Source organism: Colias croceus, chromosome 6 (genome assembly GCF_905220415.1).
Source record: "Colias croceus chromosome 6, ilColCroc2.1".
Taxonomy (NCBI): domain Eukaryota; kingdom Metazoa; phylum Arthropoda; class Insecta; order Lepidoptera; family Pieridae; genus Colias; species Colias croceus.
Genome location: NC_059542.1, coordinates 3,350,547 through 3,374,188, shown reverse-complemented (window position 1 = coordinate 3,374,188; position 23,642 = coordinate 3,350,547). Strand labels below are relative to the sequence as shown.

Genomic DNA, 23,642 nt, shown 5'->3' with positions numbered 1-23,642 from the left:
TTCAAAAATAATAAATTTACATATTTATCAACAGAAACATTTGTGTATGTATGTTTTAAAGAAAACATAATAGAACATTTGAAACAGTTTTAAGGATAGTATTTTGAAGACTTACCTCCATTTTCCTCCAAGATCTGAACGGTTTCACCAATCTCCAATGGTAACCCTGATCGCACATCTCCTTTCCAATTATACACAGCTGAAAATTTAATTGATTAAAGACTAAAAAAATCATAAAATATTATTCTGCAAAAAAAAAACATCCATTTCCAGTTTTGTATGGTGTGATAATAAAAAAATATAAAGAATTACAAAAGTAACTGTAATAGAGAATGACTGAATCGCTATAAAGAGTTCACTATGCGATTTTGTAATGAAAATTAACCGAACTATACATTTGCAGTAAAACTTTAATTTAATTCAGTTTCATTCATTGGTAAGCTAAACAAGATACAGGATAGAACAATTTAAGAAACTTCTTACTTATATTCTTATATACCTTTTTTATATAATCAGGTAAATAACTGGATACTTTAATAGAGAATAACATATTCATTGTTAGTAACTTTTTGTATATGTTTTATTTGTATCTAAATAACTTACTATATACCTATTTTTTATAACATAAATTTTCTTAGTTCTAATCTCTACTTAATCCATATCCTTATATCATCCACACTTAAGTTAAAATAATATAAATAAAATATATTATTATGTACCAGCTCTGTAATATTTTCAAATGGAAGTATCATTAATATATACATGGACTTGCAGAAATTATGAAATATAATATAAGCAAGAACTCGGAAGTTCTTACGTGGGTTTGTTTTCGGAAGCAATTTATTTTATATTCATATCAAGTCCTAACATTTCCTGTAATTGTGCAGGATGTAATACTGATTGAGACAGAACGTCAAACTCACCGACTGCAAGTTTAGGAGTTTTCAATGGAATCCACATCTTTACACTTAATTTCACACCACTAAACACACAATTAATAATTTACCGAATCATTTTTTACTATAAATTAATTATTTTACATTGTCATAATGTTCAATCGGGATAATAAAAAAACTGCGCTGAAGGCTAAAGAAATATCGCCTCGACCCTTGTCTTGTGTTGATTAATAATAGTGATGTTTTGTTGATAGTTGTAAGTTGATGAAGATCTGTGAAGATCTAAGATTGACCTTAAAAATAAAATCGGTTTAATGTTTTAATATAAATGATTTAGTTTATTAGTTAGTTAGCTTCATGCAAGGAACATTTTCAATATTTTTATTTTTGATTTCATTTCAAATTGAAAAAAAATATGTTTTTAAAAAAAAAATATAGAAGATACAAGTAGTTTTATTTTAAAAAAATTTGTAATGTTCAGGCGAATAAAAAACATACTATAATTTATATAGAACTAGGTACAATATAGAACTAAATTAAAATACAACAGTTTGTATTTGGGTTTGGTCTAAATTTCTGTGTATTATCCGCAGGACTCATTTAATAATATACATATTGTTAGGTTAGTTATGTGGTAGAAAACATAAAACTGACGATAGATATTATTTAATCAAGAAAGATTTTTCACCAAATTCAATTTTTTTTTTATATTTTAATAACAAAGTTATAAAATCGGTATTTCTTCGCATCACTAGTACCGAAAAATTTATTTGACGCTGTATCTGTGACCCTGACCAGTGACACTGACTGATGAGACATGCCAGTTTGAATCTGATCAACAATAAACATTTGCAAATTGTTTTTATTAAGTTTAGATATTTTAACGATTGGGAAAAAAAACAAATGTGAATTTTTATTGTCGATAGATCTTTGGCATTTCATTGATTAAGTATTAGCTACATAACTTTTAAAATGTCGGACAACTTTATACCACTTAATCAAAGTACACCAGTACATGATAGATGGAACAACAGAAATCAGAACCACAGTGGTTACCAAATTAACGGATGGCAACAAAATAGCAACAGGAATCGAAGTCACCAAAAGTGGGGAAACAATTCAAGGAGAAATAGCAGCTTTGGCGTAAGTTGATTGAGTTGATTTATCGATAGTCAATGCTATTACTTTACTTTACTTGAATTTGAAATAATATGTTTCCTACTAGTGATAATCATAATTATTACTATTACCTACTTTGTTCTATTCTTTCTCAAACTCAAACATTTATTTATTCAATTAGACTACTTTTAGTAGCACTTTCTAATCGTCATTACATAGGTAAGTATTTTTTAACATTTACCATATAATAATATAAAATAAGTAGGGAGAATAATCCTTAATGATATTGTTTCAGAGTGAAAGCAATAGCAGCTATGGCAGAGATAACAAAAGCAATAACATAGATGCTTATCTTCATCCCTCTATGTTACAAGACCCTTGGGCACATCTTAGAAAAAATGAATGATAAATAATAAGTTAGTTGTAAATCCCTAAAAGATTTAAAATACTTATGTATGTACTTATTTTAAGTCTAATTTATTAAATTAGGTAGTTCATTTTTATTTATATTGGTGGTTGACTTACACAGTAATAATGTAAAAATTGCTACACAAATTTCGATAAATGGAATAAATAAATACATTAAATAATAGTTTTTTTTCTACACAATGAATATCTATGTACCAGTAGTAATATGTAAATACTATGTGCATTATCTATACTATAGCTTTATACTTCACAAATAATTTCTAAAATTGATTAATTATAAATTAAACCAAGACATGTTTCTCATACAAACATACTAAATAACAAATCTTTCCCATATCATCCAAAAACTATATTTCTTTGACTGTTTTTGGTACATTAACAATAGTAAAGTAACATACTACTATTCTTTTTATAACATTTTTTACAATATTTCATGAATTTCCTTTATCCTGAATAATATTTTGACTTGTTTATCACAGAAACATAAGCATTGTGACAATTGTTTTTGAAATTGATAAGGTCTTTATTTAAAACAGGTGGTATGAAGAATTAGTAGTCTGCTGTGGGTGGAATACCAGAATACAGCATATCTAGAAGGAGGTACATACTTCTTAACACTTACTTACAATTTGGATCAATTTTCCATTTTATTCATAGAGAACTTCTACGAAGCAAAGTTTATACCTACTAGGTATTCACCTGTTAGATAACTGTTCCCAACCTCAAAGAAGATACTAATACACGTATTTAGAAATTAAAGACTTCAACAGATTTCAAAGGCGATTTAGTAATAACAATTTTTAATCCAAAGCCTTTAATTTCTGAATCCATACTATTAATATTATAAATGCGAAAGTAGGTAACTCTGTCTGTTACTCAATCACGCCTAAACTACTGAACCAATTTTCATGAAATTTGATATGGAGATATTTTGATACCCGAGAAAGGACATAGGCTACTTTTTATCCCGGGAAAATGACGCAATCCCGGAAATCCCACGGGCACGGAAACTATGCGGGTTTTTCTATGACTGCGCGGGCGAAGCCGCGGCCGGAAACCTAGTTTTAAGTACTAGAAATATTCGCGAAAAATCAAGCACGAGAAGGTACCTACTAGATACCATGTATGTACTTAATATTTTAAACTAACTGGAACCCGCGGCATCCCTCACGTGGTACTAGGGCGAAAATAGGTTGTGCTTATCTAGATTACATTATTAATCTATATGTCTAGAGTTTTAAACTCAGTTCGAAACATTTCCGACCCCACCTTTCGAATGCATTAAAATTTAGCCAAAAAAAATCGTCGTAAAAGCGCTCCGCAACAAAAGAATAATTTAGTACCTACTTATAATTAATGTACCTAATCACATAAAGTGGGAAATCCGAAATTTCTAAAGTTAAATATCTCCTAAAGGACCCGTTTTTAAATGGGGATAGGTAAGTATAAGAGTTCGTTATGTAACTACGGATAATAAAACTTAAACCATTCCAAATAGGTACCTACTACTTATATTGTACCTGTTCAGTACTTCCGAATCCGGCATGATACAGTCATAATAAATCTAGAAAGACTGACAATTATAGTTTTCAAATGCAGGAACAAGAAAAGTTGTGACTGCTGCCTATTATAACTAAATTAATTTTAGCTGATTTATAGACTGATTGAAGGTTGATTCACAATCACTGGTTTTTAATTGTTAAATACGTATAGAAGCAGATTAATAATCAAATTATTTCCCAAAATGATTAATGATGTAGGCATGTAGGTAATTATATAGTGCGTACTTACTTACGTGACTTGTTGAATTATCTGCTATCTATCCATTAGGTACATAATACCATATTGGTCCATTATAATACTAAAGTAGGTATGCTTTGCGAGCTTAGACACTTGTATAATAATAGTGCTCTACAGTTTTATTCGACAACATTAATATTTTTATAACCCATTTTCGGTATCATTAAAAACCCAATCTACTTGTCAATCAAGATACGAAATGACATTCGAATTGGTCAATTAAAGGGGTGGTGACGCTCTGCTTAGCCAAAGCATTATGTACCCAAACGCCATGAAATAGAATCCATTTGTAATAATCTGTCCTCATAGGTCCGTTTCCTAGAGTCCATAATAAAATATTCCACAAAATAATTTCTTTTGAAATGACAGTAATAAGTAAAGTGTTCATACACTATGCCCCTTACTGGAAACAAGTGAACGCCTTACCATTATTAGAAAGTGACGATGGAGATAATATAATAATTATTATTTTTATGACTAGATCATAGCTGCTAGATACCTATAAGTACCTAGCTTATCAATACCTTAACATAAAAACATATTGCAAACTTAAATCCATATTATGTAATTAATTTTTGTATGTTGTTTGTTGTTTTGTAGGTAGTTTTTTTTGTAATTAATTTTTTTTAAAGCATTTTACGTAGTTAGGTACATACATATTGAAACTTTATGAATATTCCTATATTTATATAGGTCTATTGTAGGGAATTGTATTACCTAACTATATCCTAAATAACAGACCTATCACTTTATTTGGAGTACCTAGTTATAGAAGCTGTAAAGAACGAACTAATATCAATTATCCTGCTAAAAATAAGCTATCATTACCGTGTCGTCAGTTTCTCACAGCAAAAGAAGTAGAAATAAAAATACAATCCACAAAATTACCCTAATCAATTCTGCGGCAGGACCCCACGCTATTTCGAAATTAAGAACTTGAGTTCAGGGGTTATTTGGTTTTACCTTCAAGAAAATACCTGCTTTTATAAATCACGGCGAAATGCTGACGAGCCATATTAAGAACTAGCTGTTGCCCGCGACTTCGTCCGCGATTAGGTCGTTTTTCGTCATTCGTCGTTTAAAAAAAATACGTGACACTTTATTTTAAAATTTTCTTAATTATTGTCTCTTATAAAATTTAACTACATTAAAATTGAACACTCTGATAAGAAAATCTAAAAATCTGAAGAAAACATGAATGTGGTTTAAATTCTACATTACTTAGTATCAAATAATAATCTAAATTAAATGTAGATTAACAGTTTGAGCACACCATTATAGAATATGTACCTAAGTATTAAATTACGTTAGTTTACATAGTAACTTTACTAAAAACACGATGACTATCTTTCGCGCTCGATACCACAAACTAAGCATGTTTGTGGTACGTGGCCCGCGTCACTTGACCCCCCGCGAGTTCCCCTCCGTTGCTATGCGAAAATACATTCGTCGCCCTACTGTAGGAAAAATTGTAATACTGTGGCCTGGGCGTTATAACACGTCCAGGGAGTTCCTGAGTGCCGATATCACCATCTTGAGGAAAAGCTTCTAATGTCGATTTAAAACTGCATACATACGAATTAACCTGTTCTAAAATTGTGAAATGAGTTCAGTTTTAAATTTCAGAAATATTGATTTCTTGTATTCCACTATTCGTTGTAGTCGAATACAAAATATATTTAAACAAACTTAGCTTGGCCTTCAGGCAAAAGGGATCCTATCAAATGGTAAACTTGACCTTGTATCTTAAAAGTAAGCATGAACGGATCTTCTGATAATTATTGAGCACCAAAGGATCATTTGAAACGCACTACTATAAGAGCGAATATTGTCTAATAACAGTTTACATTGCACCACAGAATACATAATAGTAGCTAAACGCTAATTGCACAGTATGTTCCTCTAAAAGTAGTGATTTTGTGAAAGGTTCCGGTGTATCTTCAAACGAAAGCCGACTCGCCTTACTACACTTTAAAGCATTACAAAAAGAACATACTACGTTAATATCGCCTATACAGAAAATGATCTGTAATCAATTGTGAGGTTATAAGCAAACCCACTTTTATATTTGTCAGACCACACCACCGAATTCGTAGATTGTTTACCTCAAGACATTAAGACTATGACGAAATCTGTCTGCAGTAAGACGGGCCTCTCGCTATTCGTACGTTTCCAGAGACCGAATAGTTTCAATTCTTAATCTTTCATTAAACAAACTTATTAATCGTTCTTGTCTCATATAATTGTAATATTCGCGTCCCTACTCTAGTCATTGCTTATGCTCATGTTCATCTTATTATGATGCACCCTTTCATTTGTCAAACGGTCTTCATATTGAGTAAAGTTTCAGATTCTCGAGATAAAATATGACTGTCGTGATCAGTAGTGAGACGAAATTCCCTCTCAGTGAGGGTTTCGGTCTCACGGGATAGTACAATATGCCGTTTGCGATCAGCTGTGTGACGTCATACCCTCTCAGTGAAGGTTCGGTCTCACGGGATAGTAGGGGAGACCGGGTTTGGTTGTCTCACGGGTTGGATGTCACAGCGGTCTTAATACAAAACTGAACTAACGAATAAGTCTGTTGACCAGCGTGGCTAGAGCGATACAGTGACAACGCTGTCCCCACTTCGCGTCAGACCGCCCCGATCTGCCGTGAGGGCCTCACACGTGTTTATTGTTTTCGCACAGATTTTTTATGATATGAGGACCGAATATGCTCCTCATAACATCACTTTTTGTGAACGAAACGACAGCGCGGTTTAATTCAATGCCAACACCATCAGAAAAAAGGATTATTTTTAATTGTGAAAAAATGTATTATGATTTACACTACATATTAACACTCTTTTAACATTTAACATAAAATATAAGTCTGTGAGTGTGTAAAAATAAATCCAGCTAATTACATATTAAACTTATGTTTATAATTTGGTATACGACATGAAAATATATTAATTGTCAAGCAATAATAATACAGATAAATACTGAACATAAGTATAATAGATATTAAGTAGTATTAGTTAAAATATACTTTGACTACTTTGACTGTTAGTTAAAGTTTATTTCAAATTATCTTGCTCAACTCTACTAAAAAATTTGAGGGTTTTGTTGGAACTTTAATATGTAAAAACTATGATATATCTAAACTACGATACAACTTGCATGTGGAAATGCTCATTACAATTGTGAATCTAAAGAATAACTAACAACATACTGTTCAATTTTATTGAGCTGATGAATATCTTTTGCCTGGAAGAAATCACCGTCGCCTAACAAATATAATATGTTTTCTTATAAAACCGTTACATAATTTATTTTATCTACTTAAATAATGAAAATGATATATTTATAAAATATAAAACATATTATGTAAAATGATTAAAAATAAATAAATGAAGCAACTACGATTCAAAGAAAACATCTTTCTCAGTGTGAAAATGCTCTAAGCAATCCTGGATGATGAACTGTATATCATGTACCTACTCTGATCCCAGTACGGTCGGTACGTCGATAGCCATAACGATAAATATTATAATCAGATAACCGCAAAGTCAAAATAAAAACATTACTTGTAAAGTTGTGAGTGCAAAATTTACGTTTCATTTGGCAATAAAATTTTTTTCGGTACTAAAACGTAGTAGTTTGATATGTGGTTGGCTGCCCCTCCTCTCCTTCCTGAAAAATATCCTCCAAAATTTCCCGAGATACTTCCAATGATTGAACCATTGGACGTTGGACATTAACTTCAGTCAAAAATTGACGAAGCGGATGATTACTAATTTCCACTTAATTCTCGCTGCTACTGTCTTTATCATCAAATCATCAATTTTCAAGTGGTGTAGTAAAAATATCAGCAGAAATCGTCTTCCAAAGGCGATATAATTTTATTAGCATTGAATCTGTAAATAAAAAAATCAAAAGTTAACTGTAAATCTATAAAAAAAAGCTAACTACTTACAAATAAAATTTTATCAAAAACTTCTGTTCCCAATGCACCTCAAAATAATAAAAGAATCATTCATTTCATTTCATTTCATTTCATTTCAATAAATACCTGTAAGTAACAACTTACCTTTTGTGGGAACGCATGATGGTGAAAATTCACAAAACACGAAGATTGCACTTGATATTTTTGGTTTTATGGCATTCAATTGCTTTATAAATATCACTACATAGTATGAAAAAAGTCGCTTTCTGTGTCCCTATATGTCCCTATGTCCCTTTGTATGCTTAAATCTTTAAAACTTCGCAACAGATTTTGATGCGGTTTTTTTAATAGATAGACTGATTCAAGAGGAAGGTTTTAGTACATAATTTATTAGGTTTTAGACAAAGCGGACGAAGCCGCGGGCGGTAAGCTAGTAAATTTATAAAACACGAAGATTTTTAAAATTGTAACTAATGAACACAACAATATATTAGTATACTCTTTGGAACACAATCATTAGATTAACTGTAGATAATGGTGTCTATTTTTACTTAAAATAATAAACATCTACCCTCACTTTAAAAAAGTGTAGTTTATTATTTACACGAAATATATCTTATAGGGAACGGAAGATATGGGTTAAAGAGTTAAATAAATAAATAACATACTTAATTATATTTAAATTATTAATTTTTAACATTGTGTTCAGTAGTGTTAACATGTAAATTGATTTGATTTTTACGAAATCTCATAGATGGCGCTGTTACAAAATTGACATTATACAACTTACATTCTTTAAGCTATGTTTCTCTTCCCAAGTTACTTAAATGGCATAATTTTTATAGTGTCAATATAGATATTGTCTAACAACATTTATATATGCGTCATTTGATTATTAATTTCCAATAGTTAACGTGTAAATTGATTTGATTTTTATAACATTTAATAGATGGCGCTGTTTCTAATTTGTCTTTATACTACTAAATTCATTAAACTGTTTCTCTGCCCAAATTACGTAAATGACATAGTTTTTATTTTGTAAAGCTAGATAATAGCATGGCTTACTCGAAACCAACATTTAAACATGAGTCTTTAGATTGTACGCTGTCGTAATACACGGAATACGTAAGAAAAATAAAGGTTCACAGCTCCTCCCCCGTAGGTGATAGCTTGATAATATGTAGCCTATAGCCTCACTCGACCTGTTAGTAATATTCATGCAAAATTTGAAGTCAATCTATGCAGTACTTTTCGAGATTAGCTCGGACAAACATACAGACAAACAGACAAACAGACAAACAGACAAACAGACAAACAGACAAAAATTCTAAAAACTATGTTTTTGGCTTCTATATCGATTATAGATCACGGCCCAGGTATTCTTTTAAAAAAATATTCAATGTACAGTTTTGACTTTCCTACGATTTTATTATATGTATAGATGTAGGACCTCTAGACGTAGTGACCCTCATATTATTATGGTCCTATTTTCTGAAACTTATTGGTCGAGATAAACGAAATTGATATATGTACTTAGATATTATAAGTAATGGCCATGTACCTCTCACACCGTGTGAGTGTGAGTTAAAAAAATGTTTTCTCATAGACTAAGACCTTTCTTAAGCTTAGGTACTTTAAGATCCAGTAACTAAGTACTGTTTAACAAGTGATTGTATAACTATGTTATAAATAAAACATGGCATTAAAAAATGTTGTGTGGTTTTATGAAACCACGGTAAAAGTGAAACTTTTTTCACACTATAGACATTTAACTAAAAATTATCGTATTTGTACGATAATTATCATACGTAGCGTCACGCGACATGCGCTACACAGACCAAAAAGTTTGAGACGATGTACTTAATAAAAGTTTCACTTTAACAGATAAACTTAAAAACTTAATGCCGCATAATCATGCTAACTATTATATAGATCGTGAAAATTACAGTACCGTATCGTATCGATGCCACATAATAAGAAAAAAAACCGGCCAAGTGCGAGTCGGGCTCGCGCACAAAGGGTTCCGTAGCAGCAAATATAATAAACTTATTATTTACAGTTAAATCAACCTATCTCAAAAACTATAAGAGATACTTTGATCAAACCAAAAATCGTTGAAAGAGTTAATTAGCATGCATCACCTCTATTTTTTTTAGAATTTTATACCCCGTAGTTATAAAAATAGAGGGGGGGGGACATACTTTTTACGACTTTGAGAGCTGATATCTCAAAAACCGTTCACTTTAAGAAAAATGTTTTTTAGAAAACTTTATATCATTTTAAAAGACCTTTCCATTGATACCCCACACGGGTATGTACATCGAAAAAAAAAATTTCATCCCTCAGTTACATGTATGGGGGGCCCCACCCCCAATTCTTTTTTTTACTATTTAGTGTCATATTTTTGTAGCGGTTCATACAACACATATTCCCATCAAATTTCATCACTGTAGTACTTATAGTTTCCGAGTAAATCGGCTGTGACAGACGGACAGACGGACAGACGGACAGACGGACATGACGAAACTATAAGGGTTCCGTTTTTGCCATTTTGGCTACGGAACCCTAAAAAACCTGATAACGTTGCTCTATCCGCTTAAAATGACAATAATTTTATATAAAAACTAAAAATATGATATTTTTCAATAGGAACTTCATTAATTGATACCTTCATTTAGTTGAAAAATCCTATTAGTAGATTATTCCATTCATAAATTGAACATTCCCGAAAATCTACACACGTACCTATATCTATCTATTTGAAAGAAAAAAACGATTACGCTAATTATAACTGTTATATTATGTAGACATAGTGCTTATAGCAATTTGATTTATATCTAGATTATTATATGATTGTGGCCTTATACCTACTTAATATTATAGTAGGCACCTATTTGGGATTAGGTACATGAAATTGGTAGATTTTCCTTAAATACATACTAATCTTTGTTACTTACTTACTACTATAATACTTATCCCGTATATGTGGAAATTAAAATGAAATGATAACTTAATTATTATTATACCTACAATTTAACGGTAATGAACTAGTGTGTGTAAATTTCAAGTTCATGTTTTCTTTGAATACCTACATTTCATTAAAAATCATTAGAAACGATTACATTAACATTGAAATGATAAATATATTATTTTCATGTTTAGAATGCATCATATCGCTATTGAGCGTAAAGTTTAATACAGCCGCGCGTTCTGTGACAAATCAAAAATATCAGCCACATTATTGATTTCATTGTATTTATATGAACGTACTTATATAAACTATATGCAACACACAAAATGAATAAACAATCTGAATACGAATGGTGTATGACCAGTAATCATAGCTGAAACTCTCGCAGAAAAGATCATTGAAATTCAATTAATTTCAGTGGCGAGTGGACGGTCGAGCGAAAGTTCGTTTTGGAGCTCCGCGACCCTCCCGCATGCGGTTTTGTTCACTCTTTGTGCGCTCTATGGATGAAAAACCCACCGTACCTCGTTATCAAACCGACATGTTTGACATTTGACTTTTTATTTTTTAATCTGCTAGGGACGAAAGTTCCATTCTTTTCACAGTTGTTTGAATAAGCCGTGCCGCTCGTGTGAGTGTTTATGAATCGTTGTTGCAATTTCGTGAGTATTTTTGTGTTAATACGAGTAGATAGAATAAATTCTATCCCGCTTATATCTTGCATTGTGCTACAAAGTTATTTTATGCTTTTTAGGTTAGTCTTTGAGATATAGACTAGATCAATAATAATACCCGCTTTAGCTTATAGCACTCCATTTTAATACCGTTTGTCTCGCACCGCCGGGGCTGCCTATATTTAAAACTAGTCCGATTCGGGGTCAGCGTGACTGAAAAACGCTACGAATTGTTACGTCGATAGGCGATTTATAGGTCATCAGACACTTGCATCAGCCCACGGAAGTGACTCGCACTGGATAATGTCATCGATCGCCAAAAAAACTAACCCACATACGCACTGGCATCGTAGTCGGAATTATTAATCGCGAGGAGTAAAATGTGGGGGGTCGGGTACGGGCAGGGCGCGCAGGGCGCAGGCGCGGGCGTGGAGCGGGCACTCCGCGAGAGAGGTTCGCGCGCTCCGGCCGCGTCCGAAGCGCCCGCGATGCGCGAGCTGCCGGCGTCGCGGCCGCCCCCGCAAGCGCCGCGCTAACCTGCACCGATGCAGTGGAGAAAATTGACCAGGTTGAAATCTTCGCCGGGCGGACAGTCGCGCGCTCGGAGGATGCTTTGCTGCGGCCGCAGGAAGGTATGCGATACGATCGATAGCACGCGCCGAAACCTTCGCCCCTCCCGGCCCGGACGCCGACGCCGTTCGACGACCCCGCTAGCTAAGGCCTCGCTAAATCCTATAGCCTGCTACATTTTCTGGATGTGAGAATGGAACCCTCGACACCATTGTTTCCTGAGCAATTTTTATGTCGTACAAAAACCGGTTTGGTGGTGCCACTCTTCTCTTATAATTATATGCTTTTATTGTACACTATATAATATGTACATATACTCCTTTGAGTGCCTATTTAGTTATTTAATTCACGTTTTATCATACATGATTCTATAAAAAATTCTATGTCGTGCATACGTACGCTAGAAGCGGGAATTTAATGGTGACTGAATAATCGTATAAGTAGATGTTTAATATAATATAATATGATAACGACAGCTATATGAACTGTAGAATGGGCCTATTTCGCCATCTTGTCGATGTTATAAAGTACGCTAAGAGACGTTTCTTAAAATATTAAGATAATTTCATTTTACTCAGAAACTAACAGTACCGTAGCTTTATAGCTTTAATGTGTCTTTTCAATCAATTTAAATGAAAGAAAATCTACAGCTGAAAGCATAATTTATACAAAATAATTGAGATAAGCCTTATTATTTGTATTAAGATTAATTACACCGATAATTATCTATGTAGGAGACATACTAGAGCAGTACGATAAAATAACATAAAACAGGAAATACGCTGCGTTAGTAAAATCCTAGTGAGTTAAATAGGTCAATATAAAATATCTGGGTCATCAATCGTCTGCATTTGTAAATGAATGAATAAATTTTACCTGATGATATTTACCTATGAATGACTACTGTAGCTAAAAGCTAAATATAAAATTATAATGGTATAGAGTGCCGTAGCACCGTCGTAGAGCTTTCGTAGTCCACAGATATGATCATAAACTAAAGATTCCCACTTCATATTATAAAAGTTTATCATACAGCTAAAGACGTTGTACATGTTAGATAATAATAATATTTTATTTTGGGAAAAATTTCAGTTGTGTATGAAATTATGCGTCCACGCATGTCTAATACGAAAATCTCTCAAGTCTCATCTACTTGCATAACGTGCATGTTTTCACAGTTCAGAATTATTATCAGCTTGTTCAAACTAAAAGGTTTCAAGCGGTTTTCGCCCACGGTTTACGTCATACGATATGTATGAGCTTAAATGACATCATAGTCAAAGCTCCTCTTCATTTTTCCCACACAAAAGTGGTTTTATTTAATCTCAATTCTTGTCATATAAAAATAGCATGGACTTAAATTCAGCAGGAAATTTTTTCAGTATAATTTTTTAAACGTACATTCAAATTCAAACACTTTTTTCTGTCCTGAAGAAGCGTTTTTTAATTGTCTAAATACATTACAATTTACCTCTGTTTCAGAGCAGTTTCTACAGAGAAGAAACCCATTTTCATTCTTCATACTAAATTATAATAATGACATGTCTAGACCATATTTTCATGATAGTATAAACTATAAAACCCCGTAAGCATTTTACTCGTCTAGACGCTTAGCAAAACTATGTTATGCTAAAAATGTTAAATCGTTAATAAATTCCCATTAATATGGAATACTTCGCAAATCTTGCATTAGTTATGTAGACCTTGGACTGTGACCTAAGTCCTAACCACATAATACGGACTTAACCATTGGCCATCGGAATTTCATAGAAAATAAAACTGCAGAGATTTTTATATACATAATATGTATAAGAAAGAGATATTGCCAAAAACGATGAAGATTCTATCGATATGAGATTAATTTGTGACATGTATTTCCGTTGTATGCAGTTTTTGTTTAAAAAGCCTCTACGGAATGGTAATAATTATTTGTGACAAGAATAGTTATGTTAATTTTTATAACTGTTACTGCTGATTTGAGATTATTGACCATATAATAGCCTGAAATTGAACGTTTATTTACTATGAAATAATATCCTGAAATGAACAATTTAAATGTAATTGAAATAGATAATGCTTTAATTGTGCACTTCTTCGTCTATATGACGATTTCATTCATAAAATGTTAAACTCTTATAAGTGTTAATACACAAAATAATACTAATAATGAATATTTCATTTAAAAATAAATTATATATAGCAAAGGATCCTTAATTTCTATTGCTGCTACGAAAAGAAACAAACTTATTTCTATGTACATTTATATTTATAACAGCTATTAATCATTGGCTTAATATTGTTAAGAAATGCACGCGTCTACTTCATTTTTCCACTCAGTCGCTTTCTAATGGATATTTACGACCTAGTTTGCGTGTGATTTTAATTTCTTGCACCATAAGTGCCAATTTTCCTGTCGTCATAAGCGTTGCGCCCTACGCTTAGCATTTAGAGTGGCAGGGTTTCGCTGACTCCGTGAGCCTTAAGCACTTAGCTTCTCTTGCCAGGCCAAAGCTTTGTAGGACGTAATGACGCTTAACCTTTATATTCAATGATGAATAGTCGATTTTTAGCTCAATTTGAACATTGGAAATTGATCTCTTGGTCTTTGCCTTAACATTTTACAGTAATGAATGATATCATGAGAACAGTTGAATAATTAATTTTGTAGTCTGATATTTTTTATCTTTGTAAATTTATTTTAATGGGTATTGGTAGTTAGTTTATCAATAAATTTTATCAAGAATATTTCTAAGAAATAATATTTTAGATAAAATCTCAAAATTTATGACCAATAGATTTTCGTGCTAAAATTTTCTTCTCTAATTGTTTCAAAGTAAGATGTTAAGGGCGGCTTGAGCTTTGTTTGCTAAAACAATAGGAACTTTTAAACGATAACAAAGAATATATTATATAAATGGAACAGATTGAAAGGAGAAATAACAGTTTTATTTTCACTTAAAATTATTTTCCGCAGTACAATATAACGTGGTTTCAAAAACCAGTCCGGGTATAATTCTTTAAACTCTTGTGCACGTGATTTCTCAAAGAAACGCTCTCCTTATAGGAGCTTTGAGGCTTCGAGATATGCCAATATTATTTTTAACTCGAGCTTTTACGAAATGCGCATAACATTTCCTTAAAGGCAATTATGTCTCTCTCAGTCTGTGTTCCTTTGATTTATTTAATTCTTGCTCCACTTTTAGCGCGTTCCGGCTCTCGACTGTAGAGTCCTCCAGAGTTCGAGTTGGCACCAAATTTTAGGTTCCAACTGTTCTCATTAGGCATTGCTCGCAGGGAGGCAGGATGAGGGGAACGCGGAGGTACAGCAGAGGGTGGTGAAGCGTGAGGGACCATTGTGCTAAGACGAAACGTTTTGTTTCGCGATTCTTTATGCGTAGGGTATTTGTCGGTGGCTGTGCCTATAGCAATGTATGGAGTGCCACTTAGTGTTATTAGGCGCTTGCTCCGCTGGTAAAGTTTTGAATTTTGTGTTAATAGCAGTTCGATTTATGTTGCACGCAATTAAGTCGTTTTTTCGATATACTTTTATAGAGCAATTTGTATGGAGTGGTATAAATGCACTTAAAGCAATATTATTTCATTGGAGTTACTGTTTAATTTTAGCATTGTATTGCACTGATGGTTTATAATTTAATGAATATATACTATGTATTTTTTTTTCATAAACTATCTTAGTACTTACTACCCAGAAAATTACTGTCGTATCAGATTAGTAATTAACCTTTCACATAAACTTTTTTTTGACAAAGTATTTATTAAATAATGTTAAAGTATTATTTTTTTCTCTCTTCTTCTTGTTATTTATAATGTACATGTTCATATACTAAATAATATATGACCATTTTTTTTGCTAACCAAGGTAGCGTTGAGGTCTTGTTCATAATAATTTCAGAAGAAAACATTCGTATCCGTATAATGTACAAGCTTAGTAAGTAATAATTACGTGAGCTTTCGTCCTCTGAAGTTCGGACCGTTTTAATCTTCATAATGAAGAAAAGTCCGTTTTAACAAACAAACTCTAAATGAAGAAAAAATTACAATAAATAATTGTATTTTTTTAGATAATGACTCGTTTACGAATAACAAATGAGTCTTGAAAACAACGTGCTAATTTTGAATGAAATGAATAACTCTATGAACATAATAAAATCGGTTTAATAAGTTTAAAACAATTATGTTAATATTGTAGTTAATAGCACTTCAACTATCTCGCTGTAAACGTTGACTCTGCTTACCTAAAAGGCGTTTACAAAGAATACGATTTAAGGACCAATTTGCATTCCAAGTATTCTGTTACATTATAAAATAATTATAAGGTCAGCTATTAGAGCGAATAACGCTTAAAACGCGGACGGAGGGCGCTTATCTTGCAATTAAGGATTAATTTGATAGCTTGCTTCACGGGAGCTCTGACTTATTAATGCAATTATGGTATCAGGGTACTGGGAGCCAGTTACCGAATCTTTGATGTAAGCAGCCTGTTTTTTTTGCCCAATGTCAATTTACCTAGTCGGTAGGTGCTGGTTATGAATAGAGGTATTAAGTAATTTCATTATCTTGAAATCGGTGTTTTAATTGATCTTGATAGTATCTATACTCCGAATCATTAGCTGTAATTTTAAAGGTTTATTTATGTATTATCTTTTCATCGATTTTTCAACAAAATACCTAGATTACCATTCCGATAATGTATTTTGTTATATTCTAAAGATTTTTACTTTTAAGCTCAACAAAATATAAAATCTAAGCTTTCACCCATATTAAAACTTTCTATAGTCATTTTTTATACGATTTCCTAAATCATTAGTACAAAACGAATTATTTAGAAATCAGTGTATCTAATCAATATTATGACTATTTGATTGTAAGGCCATTTGTAAGGGATGATTACATAACGTACTCAACAGCGCCTTTCAAGGTTGCTTTACCATACAATTGTATAGACCGATATTTTCAATAGTGGGTCAAGTTAACCGATCTAAAACTGTTAAGAGAACTTGAGCTTTTCAAACGAACGCCGTCACCGCTTTATATTCCTCTGTTCATGTCTTTTGAAAGTTAAAGGTATGATAAAACTCCAAAAATAGTGACAGTTTTATCGACTTTTGAATGGTGAGGGTAGATAGAGAAATACAAACGGTTTTGATGTCATGTCTGTGGTTGTACCTATTCTTTTACTTGTTAGGTATATTTTATACAACAATATTCATCGAAAAACAATTTGTTATACCTAATCAATAACATCAAACTAAATCAATCACCATAAAAAATCTAATAACACTTCAAGGACATTAAAGTAGATTGAAATAAAGGTCCATTTGGTAATTCGAAATCGATTAATGAATTACGTATTTAGATGTGAACGAGTGATTTTCATCAGATCGTTTCCAGCGATCTTTGGAAAGGGCGTGTCCGTCTGCAACCGACGGGCGTAGGCGGCTCTAATGAGCTTTGATACGGTTCACTGAAGTATCATCTTTATTTACATTGCAGTAAACTACTCTTTGCCTCGCAGATGTTTAACGACAATTTTCCAACAGGATGACAAACTTGACAGGAAGCTATTACGAGTGCTGGATTACAATTTCCACTGTATCTAAGATTTTTTAAGCAAATAGATTGTAGATTGAAACTAGAACCTTATGTTGTTAGTGGAAGTTGATATTCATACAACACATGGGCGTTTCAACCATGGGTCGCGCCTGTTTTTTTTTTCTGTTCCTCCTACCATCTAGAGAATATTGCGTGCTCTTAACAAACCAATATTTCATTACGAAACATCTGACAGTAGAATTTTATTTTGAAATTTAAATAATTTATAGGTAGTAATTAGATAGGTTCCTTTTTATAATATTTTGACTAGTATTCGAAGTTATCAAATATACCTAGTTTAATGGAGCTTTATTTTGTCAGTTTATCTTTTTAAACGGATGAGGCTCTATGTTTCATTTTTTGCGCCTACCCAAAGAATTCTAGCGATTTATATTGCGAATCTACTAAGAAGTATATATAAATTATAGTTCACGAAACATCTGGGCCGAATCAACTAATCAGAAGTAGGTAACCCTTCAAAGTTGCCACTTAAAGTAACGCAAGGAACTTTTAATGTTAATGTATAAGCTTATTAATGGGAGAGACGTGACGTGTCGGCTAAGTGCTTTTAGTCACTTTGAGTCGATTTTAGAAAATGGTGAGAGAAGTTTATTAATACCAAAGTGTGATTTTAGCACTAAATAACTAGATACGAATTTCGACGCCCCAATCTTTCTAACCTAAATTTATTTCATGCTATTTCGTAAACGTTAGATTTGCATTTTATTCGCGTATGTTAATACCATAATAGGTATTACATCCCCATTTTATTTCTAAAGCGCATAAAACTAGGTCAAAGATAAATAGGTGGTTTTTATAAACGTTTGCTTTCTGTCGTTGTGTTAACAAGAATAATAACCCCATTTCTACCAAAACTCATTCATATCAAACAACATGCAATTTGTCGATTAATCTGATTTAAAATAGCATTATATCTGCATTCATTATTTACGTTTAACGGTTTAAACGATGTCTTTGTTAAATTGATTTAGGAAAACTTATGCATTACTTCTTTGCTACGAAATAAAATTAATGGACCGTTGTCATTCAATTCAAACCAAATTTGATGAATAGGTAGCAGGTATGTTTATAATATTATTATCTTTATGCCTATTGGATATTTTGGCCAAAAAGCTAAAAGTTAGCGTTTGCTGATTACTGTACATACTTGCTATAATAACAAATGTAATTTGAATAAAATGTAAGGATTAGATTTTAATGTTTTTATATTTCCAATTTATACCGAATTCGTTTTAGAGATAACCTACACAGGATTAATTGGCAACAAATAAAAATTCGAACTCTTCATTTTATCATTCTAAATCTTAATTAACCAGTAATTGTCGTGCACGGAATTTTCAATCAAAACCCATTTCAAATTGTGAAAACAATCTTTATTGTTATAAAACAATAAGGTTAATTTTTAATAGGTATTTATCAGTTCCATTAGAATCAAACAATGGAATGAATCATTAGTAGGAAACAAAGAGGAGTTAGCAGAGTCATAACTAATAAAGGGATCTGGTATTCCCTGAAATACTAGGGTATTAGGAAGAAAGGGGTGATGTGTAGCTACGTAAGCTATGCGCTATATTACACGGGGTTTTTTTCTTTCATGATAGATATGTGGCGTCTGTCTTGTTTCACTCGATGACAGACATAAGTTAACTCTTTGGAAGTACATAATGAAAATTTGTTTGTCGTGAAAACTTGCTGAATTGATATTCCCTTTTGCTTATCTAATAATCCTATGGAAAAGAAGCTTAAGTCAAACATTGTCGGTAGTGTAAGTTCTCTACTCGCTATTTAAAAATTCCTTTTTGATCTGTCTCGGATTACTGTTGACTTTTATCGTTCGCTTGCAGTCCTTTATTGTCAAAGATGTAAGATGTGTGTGCGTTGAATTTGCTACTGGGCCTTTGAGTAATTTTTAAAATGGAATATTTTACTTTGTGACTGATGTAAAGAGATGATACGAAATTTTTATTGTTTGGTTCTCTATCCTCCATCCTACATGTGGAAATTGAAGGAAAAACATTAGTTTTGTCTACCTTGATCAATAAATACCTTATAGTGTTATGTGATACAGAGTCCAGTATAAAGTCGAAGGGTTAAACGATTTCCTAGTGTTGTAACACCGATACTTCAATGTTTCTAGATCGGATTACAGGTTATTCAACTGGATGCGTCACTATTGCGTTTTATTTTCATAGAACGAAAGGCTTTTATGTCTGGTAAATAGCAGTGATAGTTCGGCATTTAACATTCTTGGTTGTGGTTTTCTTACTGAAATATTCTGTCTGTCTGTATGTCTAAAATATTGATATTAATAGGTTATATGATTTGCATACAGTACATGAATACAACGAGAATTTTATCGTTCTATAGCTTATGTTCTTATGAATAAAATAACTATCCTATCCTTATTATGAAAATGTTGTCCGATGTAATAACTCATAGATGTAATAACTCAAAAATTGGCAGTATGAGTATGGTTCTCACCCCATCATGGCTAATTGAAAAACATCTCTATGACCCAATAACAATCGTTGGTATACAAGTAATGTGAATTAGGTCATGAGGTCCATTGAATGCCATGGCATGTCCTGAGGGTATTAATAGAGGTGTGACGTCATTTTTCTCGGGTGCCATAACGACGGCGCCTGTCTAGACGGCTGAACCTTGTAAGTTGAATCTTTATTATGAAAACAGTTTTAGTTCCAGTCTTTGGATTTACGATGGGAAAGGCCATTGATTACATGTAAATTTCAATCAGCTTAGTTCCTTGAGTCAGCTTTTAGACTTCTTATCATAAATAAATTATAATGTGACTTGAAAATGAGAATATCTTCTCTTCAATCGCGATAGTTGGTGCATGAAATATTCTTGGAACTGCAACACTACACTATAAATATGATAGCTTTTATGTGAGATTTAAAAATGTTGGAAATATGTTCCTGGAAATTTATAATAAGTAGTGTTGTTAAAGCTGAATCGACGTAATTTTTGCGATTGTTGGAACGATTTTCATTTAAAATATTAATGAAAATAAACGAACTAATTTCACATGAATTCGCTATTTTATGTACAATAGTGGCAATAATTTGCACACAAATTGCAATAGCTAAATTGAACAGCCATGCGACAATACCCACCCTATTGACACGACTAATAGGTATTATTTATGCCACGTTTTTGTTGTTATAGTTTTTAATATGTATCTGTTTAAAAATAGCTTTTGTTAACTTGTTAATATTGGGTAGATAATGTTCATCTTAGCGTGATGATATATAACCAATAGCCTATCTTCTTAGCTAACGCTAGACTTATCTTCATCGAAAAATGAGCAATAATGACACTGAAATAATGTTTTACTTCTGACCCGTAGTTCCCGAGATTAGCGCGTTTCACCAACCAACCAATCTAGCAAACAAAAGCTTCAGCTTTATTACCTTAAATAGTATAAATATCTAACTGTAAATGTCTAAAGCTCTGCACTTCTAATGCGTTTATAACTCAAAGGTGAAATATGAAGGCGTTAATACGTCTGTTGCTCGTAGTGTTCAGTTTAATCGCCCCCTAGAGATGTCAGTTGACATCAATACGAAGACGTAGGGGCATAATGGCTTGGTTCAAACGCCACGTCTAGACAAGGTAGCCTTGACGAGGCTTCACTCCCCTCTCTATCATATAAAGCTCAGTCTTTGACTGTAAGCCGTCAAAGGGAAGATTTCGCGAAGTAAAAGTTGTGAATTAAGAGTTTGTTGATGGAAGGTTTTAAGTCCTTAAGTTGAGGAATAGTTATATAATTATATCGTTTTTAATTAATGTAACATATTCTTCGTAAGTTACGGTATCTGAGCTTATGATTAGGTACATATTTCTCTAAACCCGAAAATCTGTGGTGATGTTCCGTTCTGTTTTTAAAATGAGAATTGTGTTGCTTTTTCCTCTTTTTTTAATATGAAATCAAATATTTTATATCATTAAGCGTGATCAAATTTCTTTATGATTTTGTTTTATATTTAAATTTGTGCTCATTATATTTTAAAAGAATGGAGTCTCCTTTAACGTAAAAGCTTTAATAGGGTAATTCGTTGACATTTAAATAAAGCGTGGGAAAATAGATGATACTCTGACCTTTTTATGTCATAATATATGTACTCTATTAAATTTAATTACATTTTCGTTAAAAAGCCTACGCGAAATACTATATGCTATTTAAGTTATTTTGGTAGGTGTAGCCTTAATCAGGGTGTATTGGGTGTGTGAAGTCATAAAAAGTGAATGAACGTAACGTGATAAATTTGTCGTGCAACATAACGTAGTTTCATTACACGTAAAGGGTTAGCTAATGAAAATGCGTAATAGCAATTTTATTCATGAAAACCATTAAACGTAACGTAATCTGCTCGTGAAACGTAAACTAGCGTGCGATATAGTATGTTTAATTAATAGTTCATAGACATCGCGATCGTTACATACTCATTACAATTCTTCAATAGCTAACGAAGATCATTATCAAGCCAGCTAGCCGCTACTATGCACCCTTGAGTGCAGCGAAGGTTGCGCCGGTGCAATGACACCGACTACCCGCCTGAATTCAGGACGGCGTTTAAATAAGCGCGGCAAAGAGTGGGCGAGGCTTTTCGTTTCGGTCGGGTTTAGCTAGGTGGTAGTATGAAGCAACAGGTGACGGTTTCTGCGCGTTACGTAAGGAACGGCGGCGCGCGCATCTCATTGAGGTAGTAGTACGACGGTATCGATTGGGCGTACGCCGCCCATCGACCCGCCGGCGTTTGTGCCGCCGGAGACTCGTTTTATATATTGTCTAAGATTCTATAAATACTGGTCTAGATTTCTGGCGGAGAACTTCATAATTTTGGAGTTAGATTGTACGCTAAAATTGGGTTCCGGCACGGAATTTGCATACTTTTGCTATATTTTACAGTTAAGAGTTTAGAAAAATAGCTTTGAGGGTACTTATTATTATTACTTCAGATATATACTTACTATTTAAATTAAATAGGTATAGATTTTGACGTATCACATTTTTTTTATTTGTATTAAGTACCTACAGAATAAAACTCTCACGTTTAAGTTATACCTAACTTATAATATACCTCACGATAATACTTAAACGTTCATAGACATTTATTTATTTATACCATTTAGGTATCAACTGTTCCAAAAAGAGAGAAGGGTTGTTGCGTTAAAAATTCCTTTTGCGATGCTTACAAAAGATGCTTAGAAATGATTCCCATGGGGTAAATAAATAGGTAGTAAATAGAGATAGGAGTCTTAATATTAACATATAGGTTCTACTCATAAAAGTTTTAATTGCAGCCTAAGTTTTATTTATTAAAAAGTAAATTTCTCGCACATTCATTGCAAAAAGAAAATTCGTGTCCGTTACACCCATTAATACCTGACTAATTTACAGCATTTAGTCTAAATAAAAAAGAAATCTATAAATGTATTTTACGAAATAAATATAAAATATAAAAATTATTTTATATTCCTTTGCGCCTATACCGTTTCTCACTGAGAATTAAAAATTCCTTCTACGGTCTACCCTTTATTCGCATTTGTACGAATTATCCTGTTGGATAATAATATGATATTCATACCGAATCCGT

The 23,642-nt window shown here is 32.5% G+C and overlaps 1 protein-coding gene across 1 annotated transcript in view; it reads right to left on the bottom strand.

Annotated features, from left to right (window-relative positions):
• The window catches only part of LOC123692841 (dedicator of cytokinesis protein 3), a 61,438-nt gene extending 60,441 nt beyond the window's left edge, over positions 1-997 (bottom strand). The window contains exons 1-2 of the mRNA XM_045637639.1: positions 924-997; positions 116-199 (exon numbers count right to left, since the gene is read on the bottom strand). Of these exons, the coding sequence (XP_045493595.1) occupies positions 116-199; positions 924-960 (121 nt within the window). The 5' untranslated portion in view covers positions 961-997. The remainder of the gene's footprint in view (positions 1-115; positions 200-923) is intronic.
• Between the last annotated feature and the right edge of the window lie 22,645 nt (positions 998-23,642).